The sequence below is a fragment of the Rhinopithecus roxellana genome, chromosome 6, assembly GCF_007565055.1.
Source record: "Rhinopithecus roxellana isolate Shanxi Qingling chromosome 6, ASM756505v1, whole genome shotgun sequence".
In the NCBI taxonomy this organism is placed as follows: Eukaryota; Metazoa; Chordata; class Mammalia; order Primates; family Cercopithecidae; genus Rhinopithecus; species Rhinopithecus roxellana.
This window is the reverse complement of record NC_044554.1, coordinates 89,628,153-89,654,701: the sequence shown is the minus strand read 5'-3', so window position 1 is coordinate 89,654,701 and position 26,549 is coordinate 89,628,153. Positions and strand designations below refer to the sequence as shown.

General features: G+C 40.3%; 1 protein-coding gene across 4 annotated transcripts in view; it reads left to right on the top strand.

The window, feature by feature from the left end:
• KIAA0895 (KIAA0895 ortholog) overlaps positions 1 to 26,549 on the top strand; it is a 65,222-nt gene that overhangs the window by 4,659 nt on the left and 34,014 nt on the right. For 2 of the 4 annotated variants that reach the window (XM_030932553.1, XM_030932554.1), the window contains exon 1: positions 18,734 to 19,060. In XM_030932553.1, coding sequence (XP_030788413.1) covers positions 19,036 to 19,060 — 25 coding nt within the window. In that variant the 5' untranslated portion in view covers positions 18,734 to 19,035. Of the gene's footprint in view, positions 1 to 1,421; positions 1,492 to 18,733; positions 19,061 to 19,133; positions 19,273 to 26,549 lie in introns of those variants that run through there. The other 2 variants (XM_030932555.1, XM_030932552.1) reach the window with 2 other exon arrangements.

The window sequence follows — 26,549 nt, the reverse complement described above, 5'->3', positions numbered from 1 at the left end:
CCACATGAATTTTAGGGTCAGATTCTCAAGCTCCAAAAAGGAAAGAAAAAAGAAAAGAAAATCCTCTTCTGATTTTTAATCCAAATTGCACTGAATTTATCACATAATTTGGAGAGAATTCGCATCTTTGTGATACCAATGCTACCCATTTATGAGCATGGTATATCTTCGTTATACCTGCTAAAAATGTCTATAACAAACTTACATAAAGATCTGTAAACTTTTGTTAAATTTATTCCTACATATATTTGTTGTTGCTAATCTTATTAGTTTTAGCAATTCATTTATAGAGAGGGATCTTTTTAAAATGTAAATTTTGCAGTGTCAATTCCTTGTTTGGAGCTGCTCTATGTCGTTCATTGCAATTAAAATGATATCCAGTAATATCCTTATCATACCGACAAGGCCATGCATGATCTGGACCCTACCTGCCTCTCTGAATAACCTAGTATTCTCATAACATCACAATACTTTCCCTTTTTTTTCCCACTAGGCTCCAGCTTCAGGCCTTTTTTCTGGTCATAAAAAATGCCAAATTTCTTCCTGCCTCAAGGACTTTCCTCGGCCTGGACACTCCTCCTCTAGATTTAGCACGTCTGCTCCTCATTATTTGGGCCTAAGCTTGCATGTGCTACCTCCTGAAAGAGGACTTCTTTGATCAGGTGGCCACCCCCGTCTTCTCTGCCCACCAATCACTTTCCATTCTATTACTCTGATTTCTTCATCCCATTTGCCACTATCTGATATTATTTTATTTATGTATTTATGTTTATTATCTAGGCCTTCCTACTAGAGTATAAGCTATGGCAGTGCAGGGCCTTGTTTATAGCTGTAGCCCAGCACCTTCTGGCACATGAGTGCAGTAGATACTTGTTAAATAAATGAATATAAGAATAACACTTATTCCTATTTTAGAGATGGGAAAACTGAGATGCAAAGAGGCTAAGGGATTTGCCTAAATCATCAAAAGTGTCTTCCCTACTTATTTAAATAAAACACAAAGCTTCCCAAGTTATTTAAATAAAGACCACAACATAATACATTAATTTAAGAATAGAACCAAGAGTCTGAAGTAGAAATAACTAGAGATTAAAGATAACCCTGGAAAATGAGTATTTGCTCCTTCTAAGACCTGCTCTTTTAAACAAATGAAATAATAATTATGTCTTTTGCAAATAAAATTGCTGATAAAAAGGCTGAAAAACACAAACATTTGAAAGCATGGACTGCAACAAAGACCATCCAAATGCTGTATATTTACAGTTAATTTTTCAAAATACAGTCACATACATTTGTATTTTATATTTTATACTATTTTTATACTTTTAAAAATACCATTTATATTTAATTTTTAAATTTTTAGACTATTTATACTTAATTCACAAAGTAATACAATAACACAAATCTTTTTATTTTTACAGGGAGAGAAAAGGCCAAGACTTAATCATAAGGCAGTGGCAAGAAGAGCTAAACTCAAGTTCTCTACCTCAGGTTATCTGGCTGAAGGGCCACTTCTTTTACACTTTTAAAAAATTATTATTATACTTTAAGTTCTGGGGTACATGTGCAGAATGTGCAGGTTTGTTACATAGGTATACACATGCCATGGTGGTTTGCTGCATCCATCAACCTGTCATCTACATTAGGTATTTCTCCTGATGCTATCCCTTCCCTAATCCTCCACCCCACTACAGGCCCTGGTGTGTGATGTTCCCCTCCCTGTGTCCATGTGTGCTAATTGTTCAACTCCCACTTATAAGTGAGAACATGCTGTGTTTGGTTTTCTGTTCCTGTGTTAGTTTGCTGAGAATGATGGTTTCCAGCTTCATCCATGTCCCTGCAAAGGACATGAACTCATCCTTTTTTATGGTTGCATAGTATTCCATGGTGCATATGTGCCACATTTTCTTAATCCAGTCTATCACTGATGGACATTTGGGTTGGTTCCAAGTCTTTGCTATTGTGAACAGCACTGCAATAAACATACATGTGCGTGTGTCTTTATAGTAGAATGATTTATAATCCTTTGGATATATACCCAGTAATGGTATTGCTGGGTCAAATGGTATTTCTAGTTCTACACATTTATTATAATGAAGAAACAAGAACCATCAAAGGATGTTATTATATATTATTAAAAAGGGCTATTTTGCTTGTTACTACTCTCTACTATTAATGATTAATGATTAATGGTACTAATCTCTACTATTAACGATTCTTAGTGTCACATAGATTTTTTATTTCTAGTTTAATTGATGAAGATGTTTCAGATTCCAGAGTGGCATAAACATATTGTGCTTTCTGAATATATTATATTGTTTCCAAAAACCGGTGCAACTAGAGGCGTAACTCCTTTATTCAATAGACTAATCTCAAAATGCATACAACTTTAATCTTTTTATTTTCTCATGTGGTTAATAAGGATATTAAGATAATTTATATTTAAAAGACCACAGTAAATCCTTTCATAAAGAGGAAGAATTATTTTATGTACTTATCACACTATACTTTTTATATTGATAACTTTTCTTTTCCATACCTAATTTCTTAAAGCTATTTTTATAAAACTTAATTTTTAGTGATATCATACAAGTCACTCTTAAATATTACAGAAATAACAGAAGCCAGTGTTTCCTAAATATCAGAGTCCATTTGTTGAACATCAAATATAACATCTTAAATTTTTCTCCCATGCAAACAGGCATTTTGTAAATTTCTTTTTTTTGAGACAGACCCCGTCACTCAGGCTGGAGTGCAGTGGCACAACTCTGCTCACTGCAACGTCCGCCTCCCAGGTTCAAGTGATTCTCCTGCCTCAGCCTCCCGAGTAGCTGGGATCACAGGCACCCACCACCATGCCCGGCTAATTTTTGATTTTTTTGTTTTGTTTTGTTTTTAGTAGAGACAGGGTTTCACCATGTTGGCCAGGCTGGTCTTGAACTCCTGACCTTAGGTGATCTGCACCACCTCGGCCTTCCAAAGTGCTGAGATTACAGGCATAAGCTGCTGTGCCCGGCCACAGATCTTCTTAAATTTGATACAAGAGAACAAGAGAATGTAACAGGTTTATTGCATTCCATTGATGTCTGTCATGAATTTAGTGATCTTCTAAACGCTTCAAAAATTTCTCCTGACATACTATTTCCAGACCCAGGGTTCATTAATTCTTTCATTAATCCTTCCAAATGTTGGGGTTCAGGACATTCACTTTCACTCTCCTCTTTCCTGTTTCTCACAGTCGGACACCATAGCAGTCTTCCTCAGTCCTGTTCATGCCTGGCACTTAATAGGCCCTCAAGAAATGTTTGCTGTTTGCTGATGTATTCTCCAGGACCACAATCTCCTTTCTTTTTTTTTTTTTGGCAGGTGGCGGGGGAGGCGGAGTCTCGCTCTGTCACCCAGACTGGAGTGCAGTGTTACCATCTTAGCTCACTGCAACCTCTGCCTCCCAGATTCAAGTGATTCTCCTGCCTCAGCTTCCCAAGTAGCTGGGATTACAGGTGCCCACCACCATGCCTAATTTTTTGTATTTTAGTAGAGATGGGGTTTCACCATATTGGCCAGGCTGGCCTCAAACTCCTGACCTCAGGTGATGCAACCTGCCTTGGCCTCCCAAAGTGATGGAATTACAGGCATGAGCCACCTCACCCAGCCTCCTTCCTATACTCTGACCTTACCATTCCTCAGACCTTCCAACTGTACTGACCTTCTCCTCCCTTCTCATCTACCCACATGTATGACCATACATGGACTCCAATCAACACTTGGAAATGCTCCAGCTCCAAGATTTCAAACCCCAAACCTGGTCCCCTGATTCTAATCTTGCCTCCTTATCTCTTCTTCAGTGCTGCTCACTCCTCCTAAACCTGCACGTCCCCTCCCCTCTCCCTTCCAGTCCTAACGTTCAGTTCATTCTCCTTTTTCACCTTTGGGCCCAGATTGAAAATATTATAGCTTGGGCTTTATAGCTATGCCCAGGTGTTAACCTTGATCTCCTACCATAACCTTTTCTAAGAGGTCACATGCCTCATAAGTAGCTCAATCTATTTTGAAAAGGAGGCCAAGAGAAAAGGGAGTTTAAAACAAAACCAAAAAAAAAACAAACCAAACCAAAACAAAACAAAACCACTAGCCTGGCCAACATGGTGAAACCCCGTCTCTACTAAAAATACAAAAAATTAGGTGGGTGCAGTGGCACGCACCTGTAATCCCAGCTACTCAGGAGGCTGAGGCAGGAGAATCACTTGAACCTGGGAGGTGGAGGTTGCAGTGAGCCGAGACTGTGGCACTGTACTCCAGCCTGGGCTACAGAGCGAGACTTTTTCTCGAAACAAACCCTTAGAGCTGTCAGGGAATTTATAGACCACCTAATCCAGCTCCTTAAAATAGTAGGTGAGGAAATAAGACTGTGAACAGTCTAAGATTTCCAGAGCCTGCCATCAGCCTTTCCTTGGTCTCTTCCCAAACAGTGCCCATCCTCCTTTAAGCCTCACTTGCTCCTTCCCAGCCAGACCTCAAGAGAAACTATTTTAATACCATTCTCCTTGGTCTCTTGTCCTTCTTGTGGCACTTAACTTGCTAATCTCTAACCTTGTTTGTTCTGTTTTCCTGGCTTGCTCAACATTGCCAGAAAAAGACAAGAAATTGAGCCAATTCCATTTCAAATTTATCCCACTGGACCATTAATGTTGCTCAGAATCCATTTGAATCATTTGAATCAGAATCCATTTGAATCCCTATCACAGTCTCGATCACATTTCCCATCCCACCCCTTTCCTCTCTGCAAATGACCTTACCACCCACTTTGCTTAGTGTTCAATGCCAAGGAAAGCACTCAGAGATCAGAACCCAATCACTTGCTGTTCATTCCTGAACAAACCCTGCTATTTGCCACCTCTATGGCATGCTCATCCTACTTCTACTACCAAAATATACTGCCCATCACCTTTTAATTTCTAAATACAAATCCAGCTGAATAGTATATCTTACAAGATTTCTTACCTAGTCCAAAGTGAGGTCATCTTCCACCTTAGTACTCAATTTGCACCACTTTATTTTGCCATTATTTCAGACTTACAGAAAAGTTGTGAAAGGTTTATGTGTACACACACACAGAGAGAGAGAGAGAGAGAGAGAGCGAGCAAAAATGAAACAAAGATTCCTGGATTCCAGGAATCATCCAGATTCCCAATATAGTAACATGTTACTACATTGGCTTTATAATCTCTTCTCTCTCTCTCTCTCTCTCTCTCTCTCTCTCTCTCTCTCTCTCTCTCTCTCTCTCTCTCTCTCTGTGTGTGTGTGTGTGTGTGTGTGTGTGTGTACTTACCATTGTGTTACAATTACCTCCAGTATTCAGTATAGTAATATACTATACAGGTTTGTAGTCTAGGAGCAATAGGCTACACCATCTAGGTTTATGTAAGTACATTCCACGATGTTCCCACAATGCCAACATCACCTAGTGATACATTTTTTTCAGAATATATCCCTATCAGTAAGTGACACATGACTATACATATACACATATACTTATATACATTTACATATATACATACATACTCTGAAGTGTTTAGGGGGAAAAGGATATCATGTCTAAAAGCTACTCTTAAAACAATTCAGAAAAAAAGTCATACATATGTATATAGGTATATATATACACACACACACAGACACACACATGCATAGTTATAGTTACATAGTCATATATGTTTCTCTCTGTGTAGACATAGATAGACAGAAAGAAAGATAAAACCTTGTGGGTTCTTCTTCCTCTGCCCCATAACCAAATGACTGAGAACTCTAAATTCTTCCTGGAATGCTCTTATCTGCTTGTGTACACTCCCCAGGTGATCTCATCAGCCCCACTGACTTAAAATTTCCATCCATGTAGTGGGGTTCATTCCAATATGACTGAATAGGAACAGCTCTGGTCTGCAGCTCCCAGCATGATTGACACAGAAGACGGATGATTTCTGCATTTCTAACTGAGGTACCTGGTTCATCTCATTGGGACTGATTGGACAGTGGGTGCAGCCCACAGAGGGCGAGCCAAAGCATGGCGGGGCATCACCTCACCCAGGAATCGCAAGGGGGCGGGGGATTTCCCTTTCCTAGCAAAGGGCAGCCATGACAGTATGTATCAGGAAAATCGGGACACTGCCACCCAACTACTGAGCTTTTCCAATGGTCTTAGCAAATGGCACACCAGGAGATTATATCCCACGCCTGGCTCAGCGGGTCCCATGCCCACGGACCCTTGCTCACTGCTAGAGCAGCAGTCTGAGATCAAACTGCCAGGTGGTAGCCTGGCTAGGGAACAGACCTCTGCCATTACTGAGGCTTGAGTAGGTAAACAAAGCAGCCAGGAAGCTTGAACTGGGTGGAGCCCACCTCAGCTCAACGAGGCCTGCCTGCCTCTGTATACTTCACCTCTGGGGGCAGGCCATAGCTGAACAAAAGGAAGCAGAAACTTCTGAAGACTTAAACATCCCTGTCTGACAGCTCTGAAGAGAGCAGTGGTTCTCCCAGCATGGTGTTTGAGCTCTGAGAATGGACAGACTGCCTCCTCAACTGGGTCCCTGACGCCCGTGTAGCCTAATTGGGAGACACGTCCCAGTAGGGGCCGACTGACACCTCATACAGCCGGGTGCCCCTCTGAGACAAAGCTTCCAGAGGAAGGATCAGGAGCAATATTTGCTGTTCTGCAATATTTGCTGCTCTGCAGCCTCAGCTGGTGATACCCAGACAAACAGGGTCTGGAGTGGACCTCCAGCAAACTCCAACAGACCTGCAGCTGAGGGACCTGACTGTTAGAAGGAAAGCTAACAAACAGAAAGGAATAGCATCAACATCAACAAAAAGGACATTCACACCAAAACCCCATCTGTAGGTCACCATGATCAAAGACTAAAGGTAGATAAAACCACAAAGATGGGGAGAAACCAGAGCAGAAAAGCTGAAAATTCTAAAAACCAGAGAGCCTCTTCTCCTCCAAAGGATTGCAGCTCCTTGCCAGCAACGGAACAAAGCTGGACAGAGAATGACTTTGATGAGCTGACAGAAGTAGGCTTCAGAAGGTCGGTAATAACAAACTTCTCCAAGCTAAAGAAGCATGTTCTAACCCATTGCAAGGAAGCTAAAACCCTTGAAAAAAGATTAGATGAATGGCTAACTAGAATAAACAGTGCAGAGAAGACCTTAAATGACCTGATGGAGCTGAAAACCATGGCACAAGAACTACATGATGCATGCACAAGCTTCAATAGCTGATTCGATCAAGTGGAAGAAAGGGTATCAGTGATTGAAGATCAAATGAATGAAATGAAGCGAGAAGAGAAGTTTAGAGAAAAAAGTAAAAAGAAACGAACAAATCCTCCAAGAAATATGGGACTATGTGAAAAGACCATATCTATGTTTGATTGGTGTACCTGAAAGTGATGGGGAGAATGGAACCAAGCTGGAAAACACTCTCCAGGATATTATCCAGGAGAACTTCCCCAACCTAGCAAGGCAGGCCAACATTCAAATTCAGGAAAAACAGAGAACACCACAAAGATATTCCTTGAGAAGAACAACCCCAAGACACATAATTGTCAGATTCACCAAGGTCGAAATGAAGGAAAAAATGTTAAGGGCAGCCAGAGCAAAAGGTCAGGTTACCCACAAAGGGAAGCCCATCAGAATAACAGCAGATCTCTTGGCAGAAACTCTACAAGCCAGAAGAGAGTGGTGGTCAATATTCAACATTCTTAAAAGAATTTTCAACCCAGAATTTCATATTCAGCCAAACTAAGCTTCATAAGTGAAAGATAAATAAAATCCTTTATAGACAAACAAATGCTGAGAAATTTTGTTACCACCAAGCCTGCCTTACAAGAGCTCTTGAAGGAAGCACTAAACATGGAAACAACAACTGGTACCACTGCAAAAACATGCCAAATTGTAAAGACCACTGATGCTAGGAAGAAACTGCATCAACTAATGGGCAAAATAACCAGCTAACATCATAATGACAGGATCAAATTAACACATAACAATATTAGCCTTAAATGTAAATGGGCTAAATGTCCCAATTAAAAGACACAGACTGGCAAATCTGATACAGAGTCAAGACCCACCCATGTGCTGTATTCAGGAGACCCATCTCACAAGCAGAGACAAACATAGGCTCAAAATAAAGGAATGGAAGAAGATCTACCAAGCAAATGGAAAGCAAAAAAAAAAAAAAAAAAAAAAAAAAAAAAAAAAAAAAAAAAAAAATTGCAATCCTAGTCTCTGATAAAACAGACTTTAAACCAACAAAGATCAAAAGAGACAAAGAAGGCCATTACATAATGGTAAAGGGATCAATTCAACAAGAAGAGCTAACTATCCTAAATATATATGCACCCGATACAGGACCACCCAGATTCATAAAGCAAGTCCTTAGAGACCTACAAAGAGACTTAGACTCCCACACAATAAAATGGGAGACTTCAACACTCCACTGTCAACATTAGACAGATCAACGAGACAGAAGGTTAACAAGGATATCCAGGAATTGAACTCATCTCTGCACCAAACAGACCTAATAGACATCTACAGAACTCTCCACCCCAAATCAACAGAATATACATTCTTCTCAGCACCACATTGCACTTATTCCAAAACTGACCACATAGTTGGAAGTAAAGCACTCCTCAGCAAATGTAAAAGAACAGAAATCACAACAAACTGTCTCTCAGACCACACTGCAATCAAATTAGAACTCAGGATTAAGAAACTCAATCAAAACCACTCAACTGCATGGAAACTGAACAACCTGCTCCTGAATAACTCCTGGGCAAATAAGGAAATGAAGGCAGAAATAAAGATGTTCTTTGAAATCAATGAGAACAAAGACACAATGTACCACAATCTCTGGGACACATTTAAAGCAGTGTGTAGAGGGAAATTTATAGCACTAAATGCCCACAAGAGAAAGCAGGAAAGATCTAAAATTGACACCCTAACATCACAATTAAAAGAACTAGAGAAGCAAGAGCAAACAAATTCAAAAGCTAGCAGAAAGCAAGAAATAACTACGATCAGAGCAGAACTGAAGGAGATAGAGACACAAAAAACCTTCAAAACATCAATGAATCCAGGAGCTGGTTTTTTGAAAAGATCAACAAAATTGATAAACCGTGAGCAAGAGTAACAAAGAAAAGAGAGAAGAATCAAATAGATGCAATAAAAAATGATAAAGGGGATATCACCACCGACCCCACAGAAATACAAACTACCATCAGAGAATACTATAAACACCTCTACACAAATAAACTAGAAAATCTAGAAGAAATGGATAAATTCCTGGACACATACACCCTCCCAAGACTAAACCAGGAAGAAGTTGAACCCCTGAATAGACCAATAACAGGCTCTGAAATTGAGGCAATAATTAATAGCCTACCAACCAAAAAAAGTCCAGGACCAGATGGATTCACAGCCAAATTCTACCAGGGTACAAAGAGGAGCTGGTACCATTCCTTCTGTAACTATTCCAATCAATAGAAAAAGAGGGAATCCTCCTGAACTCATTTTATGAGGCCAGCATCATCCTGATACCAAAGCCTGGCAGAGATACAACCAAAAAAGAGAATTTTAGACCAATATCCCTGATGAACATTGATGCAAAAATCCTCAATAAAATAGTGGCAAACCAGATCCAGCAGCACATCAAAAAACTTACCCACCAAGATCAAGTTGGCTTCATCCCTGGGATGCGAGGCTGGTTCAACATATTCAAATCAATAAACATAATCCATCACATAAACAGAACCAATGACAAAAACCACATGATTATCTCAATAGATGCAGAAAAGGCCTTCAACACATGAAAAAATGCTCATCATCACTGATCATCAGAGAAATGCAAATCAAAACCACAATGAGATAGCATCTCACACCAGTTAGAATGGGGATCATTAAAAAGTCAGGAAACAACAGGTGCTGGAGAGGATGTGGAGAAATAGGAACGCTTTTACACTGTTGATGGGAGTGTAAACTAGTTCAACCATTGTGGAAGACAGTGTGGCGATTCCTCAAGGATCTAGAACTAGAAATACCATTTGACCCAGCCATCCCATTACTGGGTATATATACCCAAAGGATTATAAATCATGCTACTATAAAGATACATGCACACATATGTTTATTGTGGCACTATTCACAATAGCAAAGACTTGGATTAAGAAAATGTGGCACATATACACCACGGAATACTATGCAGCCATAAAAAAGGATGAGTTCATATTCTTTGTAGGGACATGGATGAAGCTAGAAACTATCATTCTGAGCAAACTATCCCAAGGACAGAAAACCAAAGACCACATATTCTCACTCATAGGTGGGAACTGAACAATGACAACACTTTGACACAGGGCAGGGAACGTCACACACTGGGGTGGGGGGGGCAGGGGGAGGGATAGCATTAGGAGAAATACCAAATGTAAATGACGAGTTAATGGGTGCAGCAAACCAGCATGGCACATGTATACCTATGTAACAAACCTGCATGTTGTGCACATGTACCCTAGAACTTAAAGTATAATAATAAAAAAAAAATAATTAAAGAAAAAAGATAGAAGTCTTAGGGGTTTTTGAATCTTGTTCTTACAACTTAAAAAAGTTCAAGATATTTAATATATGCAGGAATTACATATTGGATTTCAAAGACTTCAGTTGTGAGATTCAGTTAAAAGTGCATTTTTCTAGTGTATTTATCTAAATAATTATTTGTTATATCTTTTATGTTATATCTCATATAATCATCTAAAATTTTGTTTACTATTTCATGAAATAAAAACCTCAAAAAAACCAAAAAAAAAGAAAAAAAGAAAACCCTGGAAAGTGGCTCTAATACAATATTTTTCAATTAGAATTAATTTTTCAAAATGGAAATGACTTCATTGTTACTTTTATTATAAAATTAGTATATGTTTATTATTAAAAATAAGTACAAAAATCTCTAAAAGAAAAAGGGAACAATTACCAGCAGTTCCACATTCCAGAGCTCATCACTGTTAGCATTTAGGTATACAAACAGCTAAACACTTTTCCTATCAATACAATTAATTTTTAAATTTGACCATTATGCAATGTACACATGCACTGAAACATCATACTGTACCCCATAAACATGTGCAATTATTATGTCCATTAAAAACAAGATAAAAACCATTTACAAAAAAAAATATTCCATCCATGTAGTAATGGCTCCTAAATTTATTTCTCTAGCCTGGTCTCTTCCTTGAGATCTGAACTCTGAAATCCAACTGCCTATTTGAAATCTTGGCTTAGAGGGCTGGGCACAGCAGCTCACACCTACAATCCCAGTACTTAGGGAGGCCAAGATGGAAGCATTGCTTGAGCAGAGGAGTTTGAGACCAGCCTGGGCAACAAAGTGAGACCCCGTATCTAAAAAATACCAAAAAATTAGCAGGGTGTCCTTGACATGCCTGTGGTCCCAGCTACACAGGAAGCTGAGGCAGGAGGTTGAGCCATGTTTGAGCCACTGCCCTCCAACCTGGGTGACAGAGCAAGACCCTCTCCCAAAAAGAGATCTCAGCTTAGATATCAACTGGCATATTAAACATGACATATCCAAAATAGAATTTCCCCACTACACCTGTTCTCCAGTCTTTTCCATTTCAACTATCCACCCAGTTGTTCAAGCCAAAATCCCAGGAGTCATGTTTAATTCCTCCTTCCACTCTTCCTACTCCATTCACACACTAACCTGCTGATCAACTCTGCCTCTAGAACATATCCTGAGTCTTCTACTCCTCTTCCTCTCCACACCTCCCTTTCCACTCAGAGCCATCACCACTCTCTCACTTGGCCCACTGCAAGAGGGTCTTATTTGGTTTCCCTGCTTCTACTCTCAACTTGGTCTCCCTGCTTCTACTCTCAACTTCTTATTCATTGTCCTCAGAGATGCCAAGGCAAGCTTTTATAAACATAAATCATGTCATGTCACTGCACTGTTTAAAATCCTCCAGTGGGCCAGGTGCAGTAGCTCATGCCTATAATCCCAGCACTTTGGGAGGGCAAGGCAGGAGGATCACTTGAGTCCAGGAGTTCAAAACCAGCCTGGGCAACATAGTGAGACCTTGTCTCTACAAAGAAAAAAAAAATTAGCCATGCGTGGTGGGTCATGCCTGTAGTCGCAGCTACTCAGGAGTCTGAGGTGGGAGCAATCACTTCAGCCCAGGAGGTGGAGGCTGCAGTGAGCCATGATCTCACCACTATACTCAGCCTGGGTGACAGAGTGAGACCATGTCTCAAAAATATTATATACATAAAATAAAATGGCCAGGCACGGTGACTCCTGTAATCCCAGCACTTTGGGAGACTGAAGCGGGCAGATCACGAGGTCAAGAGATCGAGACCATCCTGGCTAACGTGGTAAAACCGTGTCTCTACTAAAAAATACAAAAAATTAGCTGGGCATTGTGGCAGGCACCTGTAGTCCCAGCTACTCGGGAGGCTGAGGCAGGAGAATCGCTTGAACCCGGGAGGCAGAAGTTGCAGTGAGCTGAGATCGTGCCCCTGCACTCTAGCCTGGGCAACAGAGTGAGACTCCATCTCAAAAAAGAGAAAAAAAATATCCTCCAGTCGCTTCTGATTGCACTTGGAATAATACTGAAATTAGGCTAGGTGTGGTAGCTCACACCTGTTAATACTGGCACTTTGGGAGGTAGACGGGGGAGGACTGCTTGAGGCCAAGAGTCCCAGACTAGTCTAGGCAACATAGTGAGACCCCCATCTCTACAAAAAATTTTTTAAAAATAAAGAATAAAGTCGAAACTCCCTTCCCTGGCCCCTGCCTACCTCTCTTCTCCTACCCGCTTTCCCCCAGCTTACTAGACTTCAATCATACTGACCTTCATGTGGGTCCAGGATCATGCCAAATCATTCTTATCTCGGGGCTTTTGGCTTTGCAATTCCCTTTGCCTAGATCGCTTGTCCCCCAAAAATTCCGACTCTTATTCTTCAAGCGGCTGACATTTGTTCTTCAAGTCTTAGCTCAAAGGTACTTTCTCAGAGGCCTTTCCTGATCACTCCAAGTTACCTACCATCTAGCATACTTTCCTGATTTGCCATGCTTCATAGCACCTATCTGTATCTGAAATTATATCTTTTGTTCAATTGGTTGTTGTTTTTTTTCTCCCAGTATAAGTTCTATGAGAACTGGTACTCTGATTTACTTACCCTAGCATCCCTGTCATATATGCTAAAGGACTGATTGATGCATGTACATAATTTTTATTGCTTTTTTTTTTTGAGATGAAGTCTTGCTCTGTTGCCCAGGCTGGAGTGCAGTGGCACCATCTTGGCTCACTGCAACCTCCACTCCTGGGATTCAAGTGATCCTCCTGCCTCAGCCTCCTGAGCAGCTGGGACTACAGGCATGCACCACCACACCCGGCTAATTTTTGAATTTTTAGTACAGACAGGGTTTCATCATGTTGGCCAGGATGGTCTTGAACTCCTGACCTCAGGTGATCTGCCCGCCTTGGCCTCCCACAGTGTTGGGATTACAGGCGTGAGCCACCAGTAGATTTCTTTTTTTTTTTTTTCTCCTCTTTTACGAATTGAGAAACATTGTTTACAGTTTGCCCTAAGGCTTCTGGTACTGCTTATCAGCGTCTGAGGTATTGCAGCTAGAGTTGCTCTGTTCTTTTATAATGGTAGGCTGCAGAAGCTTCCCTCCCCATTTTTTAAGTTTCTCATCTGAAACTTACAAGTAAGTAAATATAGTGTGCTAATTCATTTTTTGTTAATAAGATAAAAACCTCTTTTTAATAAACTTTTTTTCAGTTGCAAGCATGATATGCTCTCAAAAAACTGAACTTCTGCTATAGAAAGTGAAGTATTACAGGCCGGGTGTGGTGGCTGACACCTGTAATCCCAGCACTTTGAGAGGCTACAGAGGGAGGATTGCTTGAAGCCAGGAATTTGAGACCAGCCTGGGCAACAAAGCAAGACCCCATTTCTACAAAAAGTGCCTGTGGTCCCAGCTACTTGGGAGGCCGGGGTGGGAGGATCGCTTGAGCTGAGGAGTTATGATTGCACCACTGCACTCCAGCCTGGGCGACAGAGTGAGACCCTATCTCTGAAAAAAACAAGTGAAATAATATACTTTTCTTCCAGTAGCAACAGTTTCTGGCAGCCTTGTCCAGACCTCATCTCTCTCTTCCTCTTTCTTGGTCTTTACTAGCCTTTATGCCCTATCAAGGTAAACGATCAAACCTCTCCTGAATCTTTAACAAGCAGGATGTTGATCTCGTTTTCTAAAAAGAAAATGATCTTCTCTTATTACACACAGATGGTTTATCTTACCTTTTTTTACTGTTTTTATACCAAAACTCCATCAACTAACTTATGAATAGTAAATAAACATTTGTCAACATCTGTTCTACTATGTAAAAAGAATATACAGATAAACATGAGTAGTTAATTAACAAGCACTGACGAAGTAAAAAAAAATAGTTACTGACTGGGCATGGTGGCTCACATCTGTAATCCTAGCATTTTGGGAGGCCGAGGCAATCAGATTGCTTTAGTCCAGGAGTTCAAAACCAGCCTGGCAACATGGCAAAACCCCATCTCTACAAAAAAATATAAATATTTCGCCTGGCCTGGTGGCACATGCCTGTAGTCTCAGCTACTCGGGAGGCTGAGGCTTAGGTAAGATCATGGCATGAACCATGATCATGCCATTGCACTCCAACCTGGGTGACAGAGTGAGCCCTTGTCCCAAAACAAAAAATGAAATAAAATAAATAAGTTCTTTACCTATAACATAACAATCCTGCCACACATAAAATAACAGTATTTCTATCAAAACATCTATTTTTCTATTATTTTAAATCTAAATTAAATGGAAATCATCCTTACAGATATTCATTAATCAAAATGATCCACAATACAATGCTTCTAGAATACATAAAGATGACCATAAAAGGAAAGTTAGTATTTCTCAGTAAGACAACTGCAGTGGCATTTTTGGTTATTATTGAAAAATTTAAGTTTAATAAAACTTTAAAAAGGGTGAAGGGCATCCTTAAAGGTAAACATAAATTATTAAAATCAGTTTTAATGGCCAGGGACAGTGACTCACGCCTATAATCCTAGCACTTTGTGAGGCTGAGGCGGGCAGATCACCTGAGGTCAGGAGTTTGAGACCAGCCTGGCCAACATGGTGAAACCCTGTCTCTACTAAAAATACAAAATTAGTCAGGCATGGTGGCACACGCCTGTAATCCCAGCTGCTCGGGAGGCTGAGGCAGGAGAATCACTTGAACCCAGGAGGCAGAGTTTGCAGTGAGCCAGGATCACGCCACTGCACTCCAGCCTGAGCAAAAAAAGGAGTGAAACTCTGTCTCAAAAGAAAAAATAAATAAATAAATAAAAAAACAAAAGCAGTTTTAATAAATTCCTAACTTGATCTTGAAATTAGTGCCCTAAAAATGGAGCAGTAACATAATTAAGTCAATCATCTTGTCTCAATATTAATGGTTAATGTAGAAACAGGTATAAAGGAAAATTTCTCAGAAAGATGAGATTGTTCATTGTTCTTGTGGATATGTAAAAACAATGCTAACTCAAAAGCAGCCAACTGGACAGCTGCAGATGCTGAACCCAGTGGAAACACTAAGTAGGCATAGCATGAATCAGTAATTAACAAAGCAGATGCAGAAAGCTTGATGAGGGTGAATAATTGCATAGATGGGAATAGTAAAAGGAGCTGGTAACAGTACAAGTTTTATAAGAAATTGGATAAACTCTTGGTATTCATGAATTTGTTAGCAAGAGTGCTTCAGTAATACACAGATAATATATTTTTTAAATGTTTTGATTACATTGATAAATACCTTTATATGGTACTTATCACTAAAGAAATTTAAAAATGGTCCACAGGAAAATATTGGTAGGGTGAACATAAAAATAATTATAAAAGTAAAGAATGAAATAATATTTCAGGTAGGCTAACTACAGAGGCATCAAATTTGTTTATTTTTGGAATTCTTAATTTTAATGACATGTTGAAATTAGAATGCACATCATTTTCTAATTTTTATATGTATGTATGCATGTACATATATATATACACATGCATGTATTTTATAGAAAATCTTCCCTACTAGTCAGGACTTGCCTTGAGGATAGGTATCATGTTTTGTTATGTACTCCAAAAACACCAGGCCCAGTGTCTTCTATATAAATAAATACCTGTGGAATCAGGAAGATAATATATATCTTGGTTACTTAAAATATAATGAAAATAGGCAATATGATTAAACATACTTTAGTAAAAGCATTCAGAGTAAACTGCACAGACACTGAACATATGACTTGGTAACATCTTTTAGGAGGCTTTCTTTTTTGAGAAATAGCTCTTAAACTACAGTGACAGACTTTTTCGAGAAATAGTTCTTAAACTGCTCTTAAACTGTAGTTTAAAAACTAGAAATTTGTAGAGGTATAGATGCATTTATAGCAAACTTGGAAAACAGCTTTCAGAATTCTGGGTATATAAGGAAGCCAACAGTATGGTTCATTTAGAGCCTTTTTCCTTAGGACATATGTTGCAAGAATTACTACTCTTACAAATGCAGCAGATTCATTGCTCATTACTATAGCAAGTGTTTTAACCCAAAGCAGATTTGTTCTTCATCTATTGGTCCATTTGATATAATTCCATATTATTTTAGTTATCATTGTAAATCCACACACTTTCTATTGTCTACTTATTCATTAATTCACAAATATTTACTGAGGACCTGCTACGTGCCAGTCACTCTTCTTGGTGCAGGGATATAGCAGTGAACAAACAAAAATCACTGCACTTGTGGAAATTTTATTCTAGGGATGGATGCAGACAATAGTCATGATAAATCAATAAAATATGTAATAAATTAGACAATGTTAAGTGCTACGTAAAAAAATAAAGCAGAGAAGGCCTATAGGAAATATGAAGAAATAGAATTTTAAATAGAGTGGCCAGGGAAGGGCTCACGAAGAAGTGACTTTTGGGTTAAGTCCCGAGGAAGCAAGGGAGCTAGTCCTGCAGATATCTGAGGGTAGAACATTCCATGTGGGGAGGATTCCAAGTTGCAAAGGCCTTGAGGTGAAATAGTGCCTGGAATTGAGGAATATCAAGGAGGCCAGTGTGTCCATGGGGGAGGAAGTAGTTGGAGATGAGATCAAAGAGGTGACAGGAGGCTAGGTCATAAAGGACTTCACAGGAAAGGAAGCCACTGAAGGTTTTGAACAGAGTGACATGATCTGATTTTTTCACAGGTTCACTCTGGCCACTGAGTTTTGAGAACAGTGTGAAAGAGGGTAGGGTGGGAATACAGAGACGGTCTAGAAGACTGCCATAATCCAGACAAGAGGTGGTGGTGGCTTGAACCAGAGTGGTAGCAAGTGGCTAGACTCCAGATGTATTTGGAAGATAGTATTCACAGGATTTGAAGACAGAATATGAAGTGAGGTTATCCAGTATTTGTGATATAGTTACATTTCCACTGTTCTCTCCTAAGTGATGAAAAAGACACAATTTCTCACAAGTTGTCTGACATTTTCAGAGTTTGACAGTCCTGATATTCAACTTTCTTTTGTTCCTGAGTTTGAAAACACACCCCATTATTTCCATGTCTTACCTCAGCCTTGAGGATGAAGACGAGATGTAACTGTCTGAAGACTGACAGTTGCCAGCACTATCTCACGAGCTCTTCCTAGACTGTAAGCTCCACTAGGCTTATTTCATTCCCCTTGATGTCCTCAAAGCCTGACTCAGAACCTTGCACACGTTAGGGTCTCAAAAAATGTTTGTTGAATAGTTTAGTCTACATTTCCCATTCCCACTGGTTTTTTTTTTTTTTAGTTTCACCGTGTCACCCAGGCTGGAGTGGTGCAGTGGCGCGATCACGGCCCACTGCATGCTCACCTCCCGGACTCAAGCAGTCCTCCCGCCTTGGCCTCCCGAGTAGCTGGGACTACAGAAGTGCGCCACCACGATTTGTTAATTTTTTGTGTTTTTAGTAGAGATGAGTTTTCGCCATGTGGCCCAGGCTGGTCTCCAACTCCTGGCCTCAAACGATCCACCCGCCTTGGCCTCCCAAAGTGCGAGGATTACAGACATAAGCCACCGCGGCCTGCCTCCCAGTTACTGTAAAAGATTAAATTTTCACACTTGCTAATGTGAAAATGAATAATAAACTGAAAATAACATTAAGCCCTTATCAATTGCAGAATCACAAGCTACAATGTGAATTTTAGTATTAAGGATAGTATGCTGCGGTACTGTCAAGTGGTCATTGAGCCTCTTGCACTTTTCACTCTTACTAGCTCAACCTGAAGGTGTTTTAGCTTCCCCGCACCTCCTAAGCGGAAGGACGGGGAGACTGGCTTTGCTATTTGCAGCTAGGGCCGAGTGTCACAGCGCACCATGGAGTTCAGTCCCCTTTAAACGGGTACAAACGTCTCTGAAAGATCAGTCAACATGCCTTATCCGACTAGCGGGAGCCCTCAGCCGCTCGCGGGCACAGCCGCAAGCCCTGGAGACACTGGCCCGCGCTAGGCACGCCGGGAGTTGTAGTTCCTCCCGCTCTCTCTCGCTGCCCGCCGGCCTGCGTCGCACGAGCGCCCCCAGCGGCGCAGGCTCCGGGAAGCGCAGCGCGCGCGGACCCCGGGGGCAGTTTCCTAGCAACCGGCGCAGCGGCTACGTCACGGTGGCAGGTTCTAAGCGCTGCCGGGCACCGTAGGGCCGCCGTGTGTATCTTCCAGCATCTGCGGGCTGGTGAAAACGCTGTTCACAGTCAGTGTCCGTACGTCTTCGTCCGCCATTACCCTCCTTATCCTGCTCCAGGTAGCGGAGAGCCGCCTCCCGCCGCGCACCCTCCACTGAGGCCCGGGTCAGAGGCTAGAGGCCGCCCGGCCCGCCCCTGCGCGGCCCTTTCCCCTGAGCCCGCGGAGCCTGCCGCCCCGGGCCTCGGGGGAACGATGCTGGAGTCCATTCGCGTGACGGGTGAGTGCAGGGAAGGGCTGGCCGCGGCGGGGGTGCGGGGCGGACCGGGGTCCCGCCGCCCGGGGTCCAGGTAATGGTAGCCACCGGCTGGGCGCGCCGCTCGGGACTCCACCCTGCGTCCCGACCCCTGCGGGGCGCTCAGGAGGCGCTCGCGAAAAACCTACGGAGGGAAGAGAGAAATCGGCCCCTTTTCCTTTCGTCACTTGTTATCAGTAAGTACATGCTGTGGAATCTCGTGAAAAATATTATAATAATAGACCGGTTGCTGGTCCTACAAAGGTACAATCCAAAGATTGTTAAATCCTATTTCAAAACACGCTAGGTGTGTGATTAAGCTTCATAATTTTCTAGAATATTCAGAAAAAATAAGTGAAAGAACACATCTGCATTTCAGTATTTATACTGTGTATATTTGTGTGTGTATGCTTTTATTCTTAAACAGTGAGAACATTTTGAGTTGATATTATAATAGGCCATTTTACAGTACAGATTATACCAAGTGTAAAACATGGGTCTTTAAACAGACCGCAGGTCAGAAAGTCTGAAAGTTTACCTGCATTTTTTTAAATTCAGTTCAATCTCTGGGAGCACAGAACTTGACTCTTACTATTTGTAAATCGCTATGCGTGTTAGCCGTTAAAAAAAAAACCTTACGTAATCTTAGAGTAATTTCCTAGGCCATTTTCCCAGCATTTGATTCTGTACGCAAACATTTTTGCAAGGCAGGGTTTTGACAGTTCAGAATTATGACGAAGAACAACGGAGTAAAGGGAAATACCTACTCCTCAAACTAGTGCCAAAATAAGGCCGGAATTTTAAATTTTAAAACAATGCAGTACCTAATAGACTATTTTTCTGTGAGCACTCTAACTGAAAAACCAAACCCCTTGCCAGTGAAAACATGATTTTAATTTTATACTGTTTTATTTCATGTTCAATGTTATACGGAGTTGATTTGTGCAGTCATGACATTGCCGCGATGTATCTCATTTATGTTGACAGGAAGCATAGTTACAGGATCTAAGATTGAAAAGGCAACTTTAATTGGCGTTAGAGTTTTTAAAAATGTGATTTCATGTAGATGCTTCTTTCATCCTAAAACACAATTAAAATGTCAAAAGTTACTGAAAAGTACCATACCTCCTAAATATGGAGCAAGGTTTCTCAACCTCAGCACCATTAACTTTGTTGTTGTTGTTTTTGAGACGGAGTCTCGCTCTGTCACCCAGGCTGGAGTGCAATGGCGCTGTCTCTGCTCACTGCAGTCTCCACCTCCCGGGTTCAAGCGATTCTCCTGCCTCGACTTCCCGAGTAACTGGGATTACAGACGCACGCCACCAGACCCGGCGAATTTTTGTAGTTTTAGTAGAGACAGGGAGGGGTTCACCATGTTGGCCAGCCTAGTCGGAACTCCTGACCTCAGGTAATCCTCCCACCTCGGCCTCCCAAAGTGCTGGGATTACAGGCATGAGCCACTGTGCCCAGCCTAGCACAGTTAACTTTGGACAAGATAATTCTTCCTTGTGGGATGCTGTTCTCTGCCCCGACCCCATAATTGTGACAACTAAAAATCACAATTGGGCAGGGGGGTGGGGGAGGGCAACATCTTCTTCTCCATAGAATCAGTGCCTTGAAGAAAAATGTTGATTTCTGTCACAGTGCACATTATTTGATTGAGGAATCACATAGATGAAAATTATTTTCCCAAACCGTAACAATCATTGTAGAGATACAAATAAAATAATATTAGTATTAGAAAGCAGATACTCTGATCATTTAGTCATGCAGAGTGATCTCTTGATATGTCAACATGTTGAGTTAGAAGTTTCAGAAGAGATACTTTAGAAAGTAGTAGACCCACTCCTCTTGTCTCATTTCCCTTCCTATAATTTAGTGGCAGTGCATTTATCAATCCAACCCTGTATGTTTGCAAACCCTGAGGTAAATAATTTGGCAGTGAATTTCTGTAGTACAATGAAGTTCAAATAGCCATTTGAGACCATTTAAGCCTCTAATTTACAATTCCTTTAAAAATAACTGGGTCATTTTTCAGACTACTTTCTCTCTTATATAGTACTTAACTAGTTGAAATAATTCTAGAGCCCGGTGCCAAGCATTTCACTGCAATATCAGAAAAACCCAATTTGGACAGCCAGAACCTTCATGTAGACAGTTAAGCTGAAAACATGCCCTCCTCTCCCCTGGTCATTCCCTCACGATTCGTTGATATCTAAGATGGCCATGTTCTTCTTTCTGGTTAGCAGAACTTGATTGTGGTAAGAGTACTGATGGAAATGTGTTCATTTTCTTTTCAGCTCTAAAAGTTGTTACAAATATAGAACAGACTCATTATTTTATATTTCAAGAATAAAGCAATTACTTGTTTCTGAAATCACTTCCTATATAATATCTTACCCACTTTTGACTTATTAGTATATACTATCTATGCTGTTTAAAAATGGAATCAAATCAGAAAAGTTTTTTTTGACTTCTCATGGCCTTTTAAAGAGGAAGGTTCTCAGGCTGGGTGCAGTGGCTCACACTTGTAATCCCTGCACTTTGTGAGGCAGAGAGCAGATGGATTACCTGAGCTCAGGAGTTCGAGACCAACCTGGGCAACACAGCAAAACCCCATCTCTACAGAAAATTTTAAAATTAGCCGGGCATGGTGGCCTGCGCCTGTAGTCCCAGCTACTGGAGGCAGGAGTATCACTTGAGCACCCAGGCGTCAGAGGTTGCAGTGAGCCAGAATTGCCACTGCACTCCAGCCTTGGTCACAGATTGAGACCCTGTCACAAAAAAAAAAAAAAAAAAAAAAAAAAAAAGGAGATTCTACTTTAGCTTCTGGGATTAAAAAAAAAAAGAGGGTTTATGATACTAAAGCCACTAAAATCTTGATTCTAAAATATAGATTAATTACCTTAACATGAAATTTGCCTTGGAATTCAAATTTAATGATTCAAAATATTTCCCTATGTACATTTTTCCATGTGGTGTTTCTATAGGAGTGGAATATAATATTTAATGTGATACTAATAATAGTTAACAAAGGCTGCTTACTTATAGTCCAGCACTGTTCTCAGCACTTCACACATATTTTAAAATCCTTACAACAGTACTACGAAGTATGTATTATTATTATCATCCCATTTTGCAGATAAGGAAACTGTAGCACAAAGAAGTTATGTAACTTGGTCAGGGTTATAGCTATTAATAAACAGAGCCAAGATTCATACCAGACAGCTCCATTTCAAAGCCCATGTTGTCAACTACTAGGAAAATCAGCTCACTATTATAGTTACTGTACACTGATTTGAGCCACAAAACCCAACCTCAAGATTTCATTTAATATCTGTGTCACATTATATGATGGTTTGCTCAAGTGTTGGTTTTTAGGTTTTTAATCACAGGCAAGTATGTAATAATTTTTACCTGGGAAAATCATATTTCACTTGAATATAAATTTGTTGTTTTCAAAATAGAAGACATCTAGTTCATTAATTAACAAAATGCTGTGAGAAACCATATAAGATTATGTTCATTTATGATTTGGCTTTATTTTGTATGTGATATAAGAAGTGATTAATGAGTCATTCCAGAAATGAAGTGTCTTTATATCAAAGATGAATGTTTAAAAATACTGGAAACGAAAGCCTTAAGGCCAGCGTTAGGCCATACGGGATGAATATACCTAGGCACATAGCTCCTATTTGTTCTACAGTGGCAGGTACCTACCATTCAAACTTGTCTTCAACATCACTGATTGTTTCATTTTTCTTTTGCCTTCCTGGGATTATTTTTTCCTCAACCGTCGGGCAACGAAGTCTTTTACCCTTTCTTTCCTCTCAAATATTCTCTTCCTTTGTCTACTTCTCTGGCTACCCTTTCATAAGCATTACAGTGAATGCGCAAAACCAAACACAGATATATGTTGTAAAAAAGCTTATAATTTCATTGTTGAGGAAGTCTGTCATTCAACAAATATAAACCTGCAACCATGATAAAGGACTTCGAAGAAGAGATACAAGGTGTTATGAGGGTCTAAAATGAAAAAGTTAAGGAAGGCTTCCTGACCAAGTGCTATTTGAACTGAAAGATGAGTGGGTATTAATCTAACAAAAAGAGGGACAGAAGGGCCCAGCAGACACAGAGAGCAGCATGTGAAGAAGTATGCTCGGAGAGGGCATGGTAAGGATGAGATATGGTCAAAGTGAGAGAAGGCTGAAGTGGAGAAATTGAGGAACACAGTATGAGGTGAGGCTGCAGAGGCAGAAGGATCTGACCAAGAGTGACCTCATAGACCACAGTTAGGAGTTTTGTCCATCCCAAGGGAAAGCCATGTTTGTCTCTGGCACATTCAGTGTTGTTTTAGATGATGTATAATGCTCACTCTTACCACAACCATCACCATCAAGGGTATCTAGACTACTCTGTATATTTCTAACTGTAAAAACAACAAACATACAAGTTTCTGACCCCAAAACAACAGTGTCCCATTATAAGTTACTAATAGAGCGACACTGAATTGCTGTTACCTGGGGCTGTGAAATTTTTAGGAATCCTAAAGTACCGTCAAGTTTCTGAATTTCTGAATGACATTAGCAGTGCTTTTCTTCTCATTTTCTTAAAGCTGATAAGCTACATTGGTTGCTATTGAATTTAGAGATACTATAGTTAATAGATTATCTGTTATAGTGTGGACAAATTGAGCAATAAATATATTTTTAAGGATACTGATTTTATACATCCTAAAAAAAATTAAAGTGTAACTTAAAGTTTACAAGTCTTTTTTTTTTTCTTTTTTTGAGACGGAGTCTTGCTCTGCCGCCCAGGCTGGAGTGCAGTGGCCGGCTCTCAGCTCACTGCAAGCTCCGCCTCCCGGGTTCACGCCATTCTCCTGTCTCAGCCTCCCGAGTAGCTGGGACTACAGGCGCCCGCCTCGTCGCCCGGCTAGTTTTTTGTATTTTTTAGTAGAGACGGGGTTTCACCGTATTAGCCAGGATGGTCTCGATCTCCTGACCTCATGATCCGCCCGTCTCGGCCTCCCAAAGTGCTGGGATTACAGGCTTGAGCCACCGCGCCCGGCCAGTTTACAAGTCTTAAATGTGCTGCCCAATGACTTTGTACGTACATAACCATTGCCCAGAACAGATAAATATTTCCAGCACCTAGCAGGTTTCCTGGTATCTCCTCCTATATTATGCTTCATCCCTCAAAGGTAGCTGCTTTTCTGACATCTAATACCATAAATTAGTTTTGCTGTTTTGGACTACATATAAACAGAATTATACACTATATAATCTTTTGATGTGGCTTCATTTGCTCAACATTGTCTGAGATACATCCATATTGTTGCTTACAACGTCAGTTTTCCTTTCATTGCCGTATAGTCTTCTGTTGTACGAGCCTACCACAATTTATCCTTTCTACTGTTGATACTGTTTGAGGTGTTTTTGTTTGTTTGTTTGTTTTTTAGAGTTGGGGTTTTGCTATGTTCTCTAGGCTGGACTCAAACTCCTGGGTTCCAGTAATCTTCCAGCCTCAGCTTCCTAAATAGCTGGGATTACAGGCATGTGCCACTGTGCCTGGCTTCTTTTGAGTTTTAAGTGATGAAATTCTTGATAAAATTAAAGTTTACCTTTGTTTGGGGATTATTTTGTTTTGTTTTGGCCTTTCTTTTGTTTGTAATCAAGTAACCTATTGTTCTGTGGTATAAAATTATCCCAGATTCTCAGGTTTCGTAAGTATTAGTGAACCACAGGAAATTCCCATTTTGTAGGTCAACACTGGTTGAATAGTATTTGCCACCGGGCTTTGTTTCTGGTGATCTTCCTTTTCAGCCAGAGACCTCTTGATTCCTACGAAACCTCACCTACTCACAGTTGTGAAACACTGCATTTAGAGAGCAGTGTCTCCCTTTTGCCCCATTCTTTTAGATGAGGAACGGGAGGTAACGATGGACTTAATGATTAGGCTAATATTACAGAGAGGTCATTGAAAGAGCTGGGAATGGATGTCAGGAATCTTGGTATCCTTTTCTCCTGTTCTAGATATATACTAAGCTTTCACTGTGTTGATTACTTCGGTATATTCATCTACTTGTGAATAGACTGTCAATTTTAAGGTACAAATATTATTTACCCTTTTTTCTTCAGTATGGGTTATCAGGTTGGGGTGAATAATTTTCTTCTATCAACAAATTATTTTCATTCTCTCCAATATTACAGTGAAACAGATTGCTTGTAGCTTAAGTTTTACATTATATAATGAGTACCTTTAATGTGAGAAAGTATGCTTTTTAATTACCTTATTACTTTTCTGGGAAAACACGAGCTACACTTCCTCCAAATAAGTCTGTTTATGCTTTAAAAATGTTTTAATTCAGGAAAAAGGATTCAGAGAATAGGATGTTCTTTAATAAATTGTGTCAAATGTTATCAGCCTCTTAGTGTTCTTAACCATGTTCAGGTCTTTTTTTCACAAAAGTAAGCAATAGTATTTAAAATTACAAAAACAACATCTTAGGTACTATGATACTTTTTAATGCAACTGAAATACAATTACTGTGACTCTGAGAAATTAATTTATATCCATCTTGTATGAGTTGCGTGAAGGACCATGTGCCCCACTTTTATGAATTTCATGGGCTATCCAGCATTTAACAGGATTGGCATTTGTAAAATAAATAGACCATTAACACTCCCAAACTTTATTCAGCAGCAGATGGAGCTTCAAAAGGACTCGTGCTAAGCTTTTCAGGAGATAATTAGCAAGTGAACTGAAATGCTGTAATTCCTGGGGAGAGAGCTTCTGTCAGGCATAGACTGTCGCCGCCCGCTGCCATACTTCATTCCTCCTTGAGTATTTGGACAGGTGGTTTAGGATGGTTTTTTTTTAGTATCTGGAAATGTATAGGCTGTTTCAGTTGGCACGAAATTGTGAATTTGGAGGTCACTGATGCTTTATGACCACAGAACTCGGCAAGTCCAGTTCTTTGGTCATAAAGCTACTAGGTCTTAGAAGACAAAGAGCATTTTTACATTGAATAATCATTTTTAAAAAATCAGTACAACATATATGTAGTGAATCATCAAAACAGAAATTCTTCAGAGTAGTCTTATTTATTGATTTTAATTTGATGTAACTCCGTCCCTTTTTATTATGAAGATCAATTGAGAAAACCTGATTTCCTCCCTTTACCTTTCCGGCTATGGCTAGTCCTTACTCTACTTCCTAGGCTTATGCTTATTTGAGTTCTTTTACATTTCCCCTTTTCGTGTCTATTTCGGTTTTTTTTCATTATCACCCCTTGTCTCCTAAGCTTATGGTGTCGTTTTAGGGAAACCAACATTATTCCTGGGCATTTGGGCTACAGCCTGTGTCCTGGTTCTCCTTAGCCTGTTTGCCTGGCCTGCCCAGTTTTGACTGTTAGTTGACGACACACAAATCTATGAAACTCCTGAGAAACTGGGAGCTACCAGCCTATGAT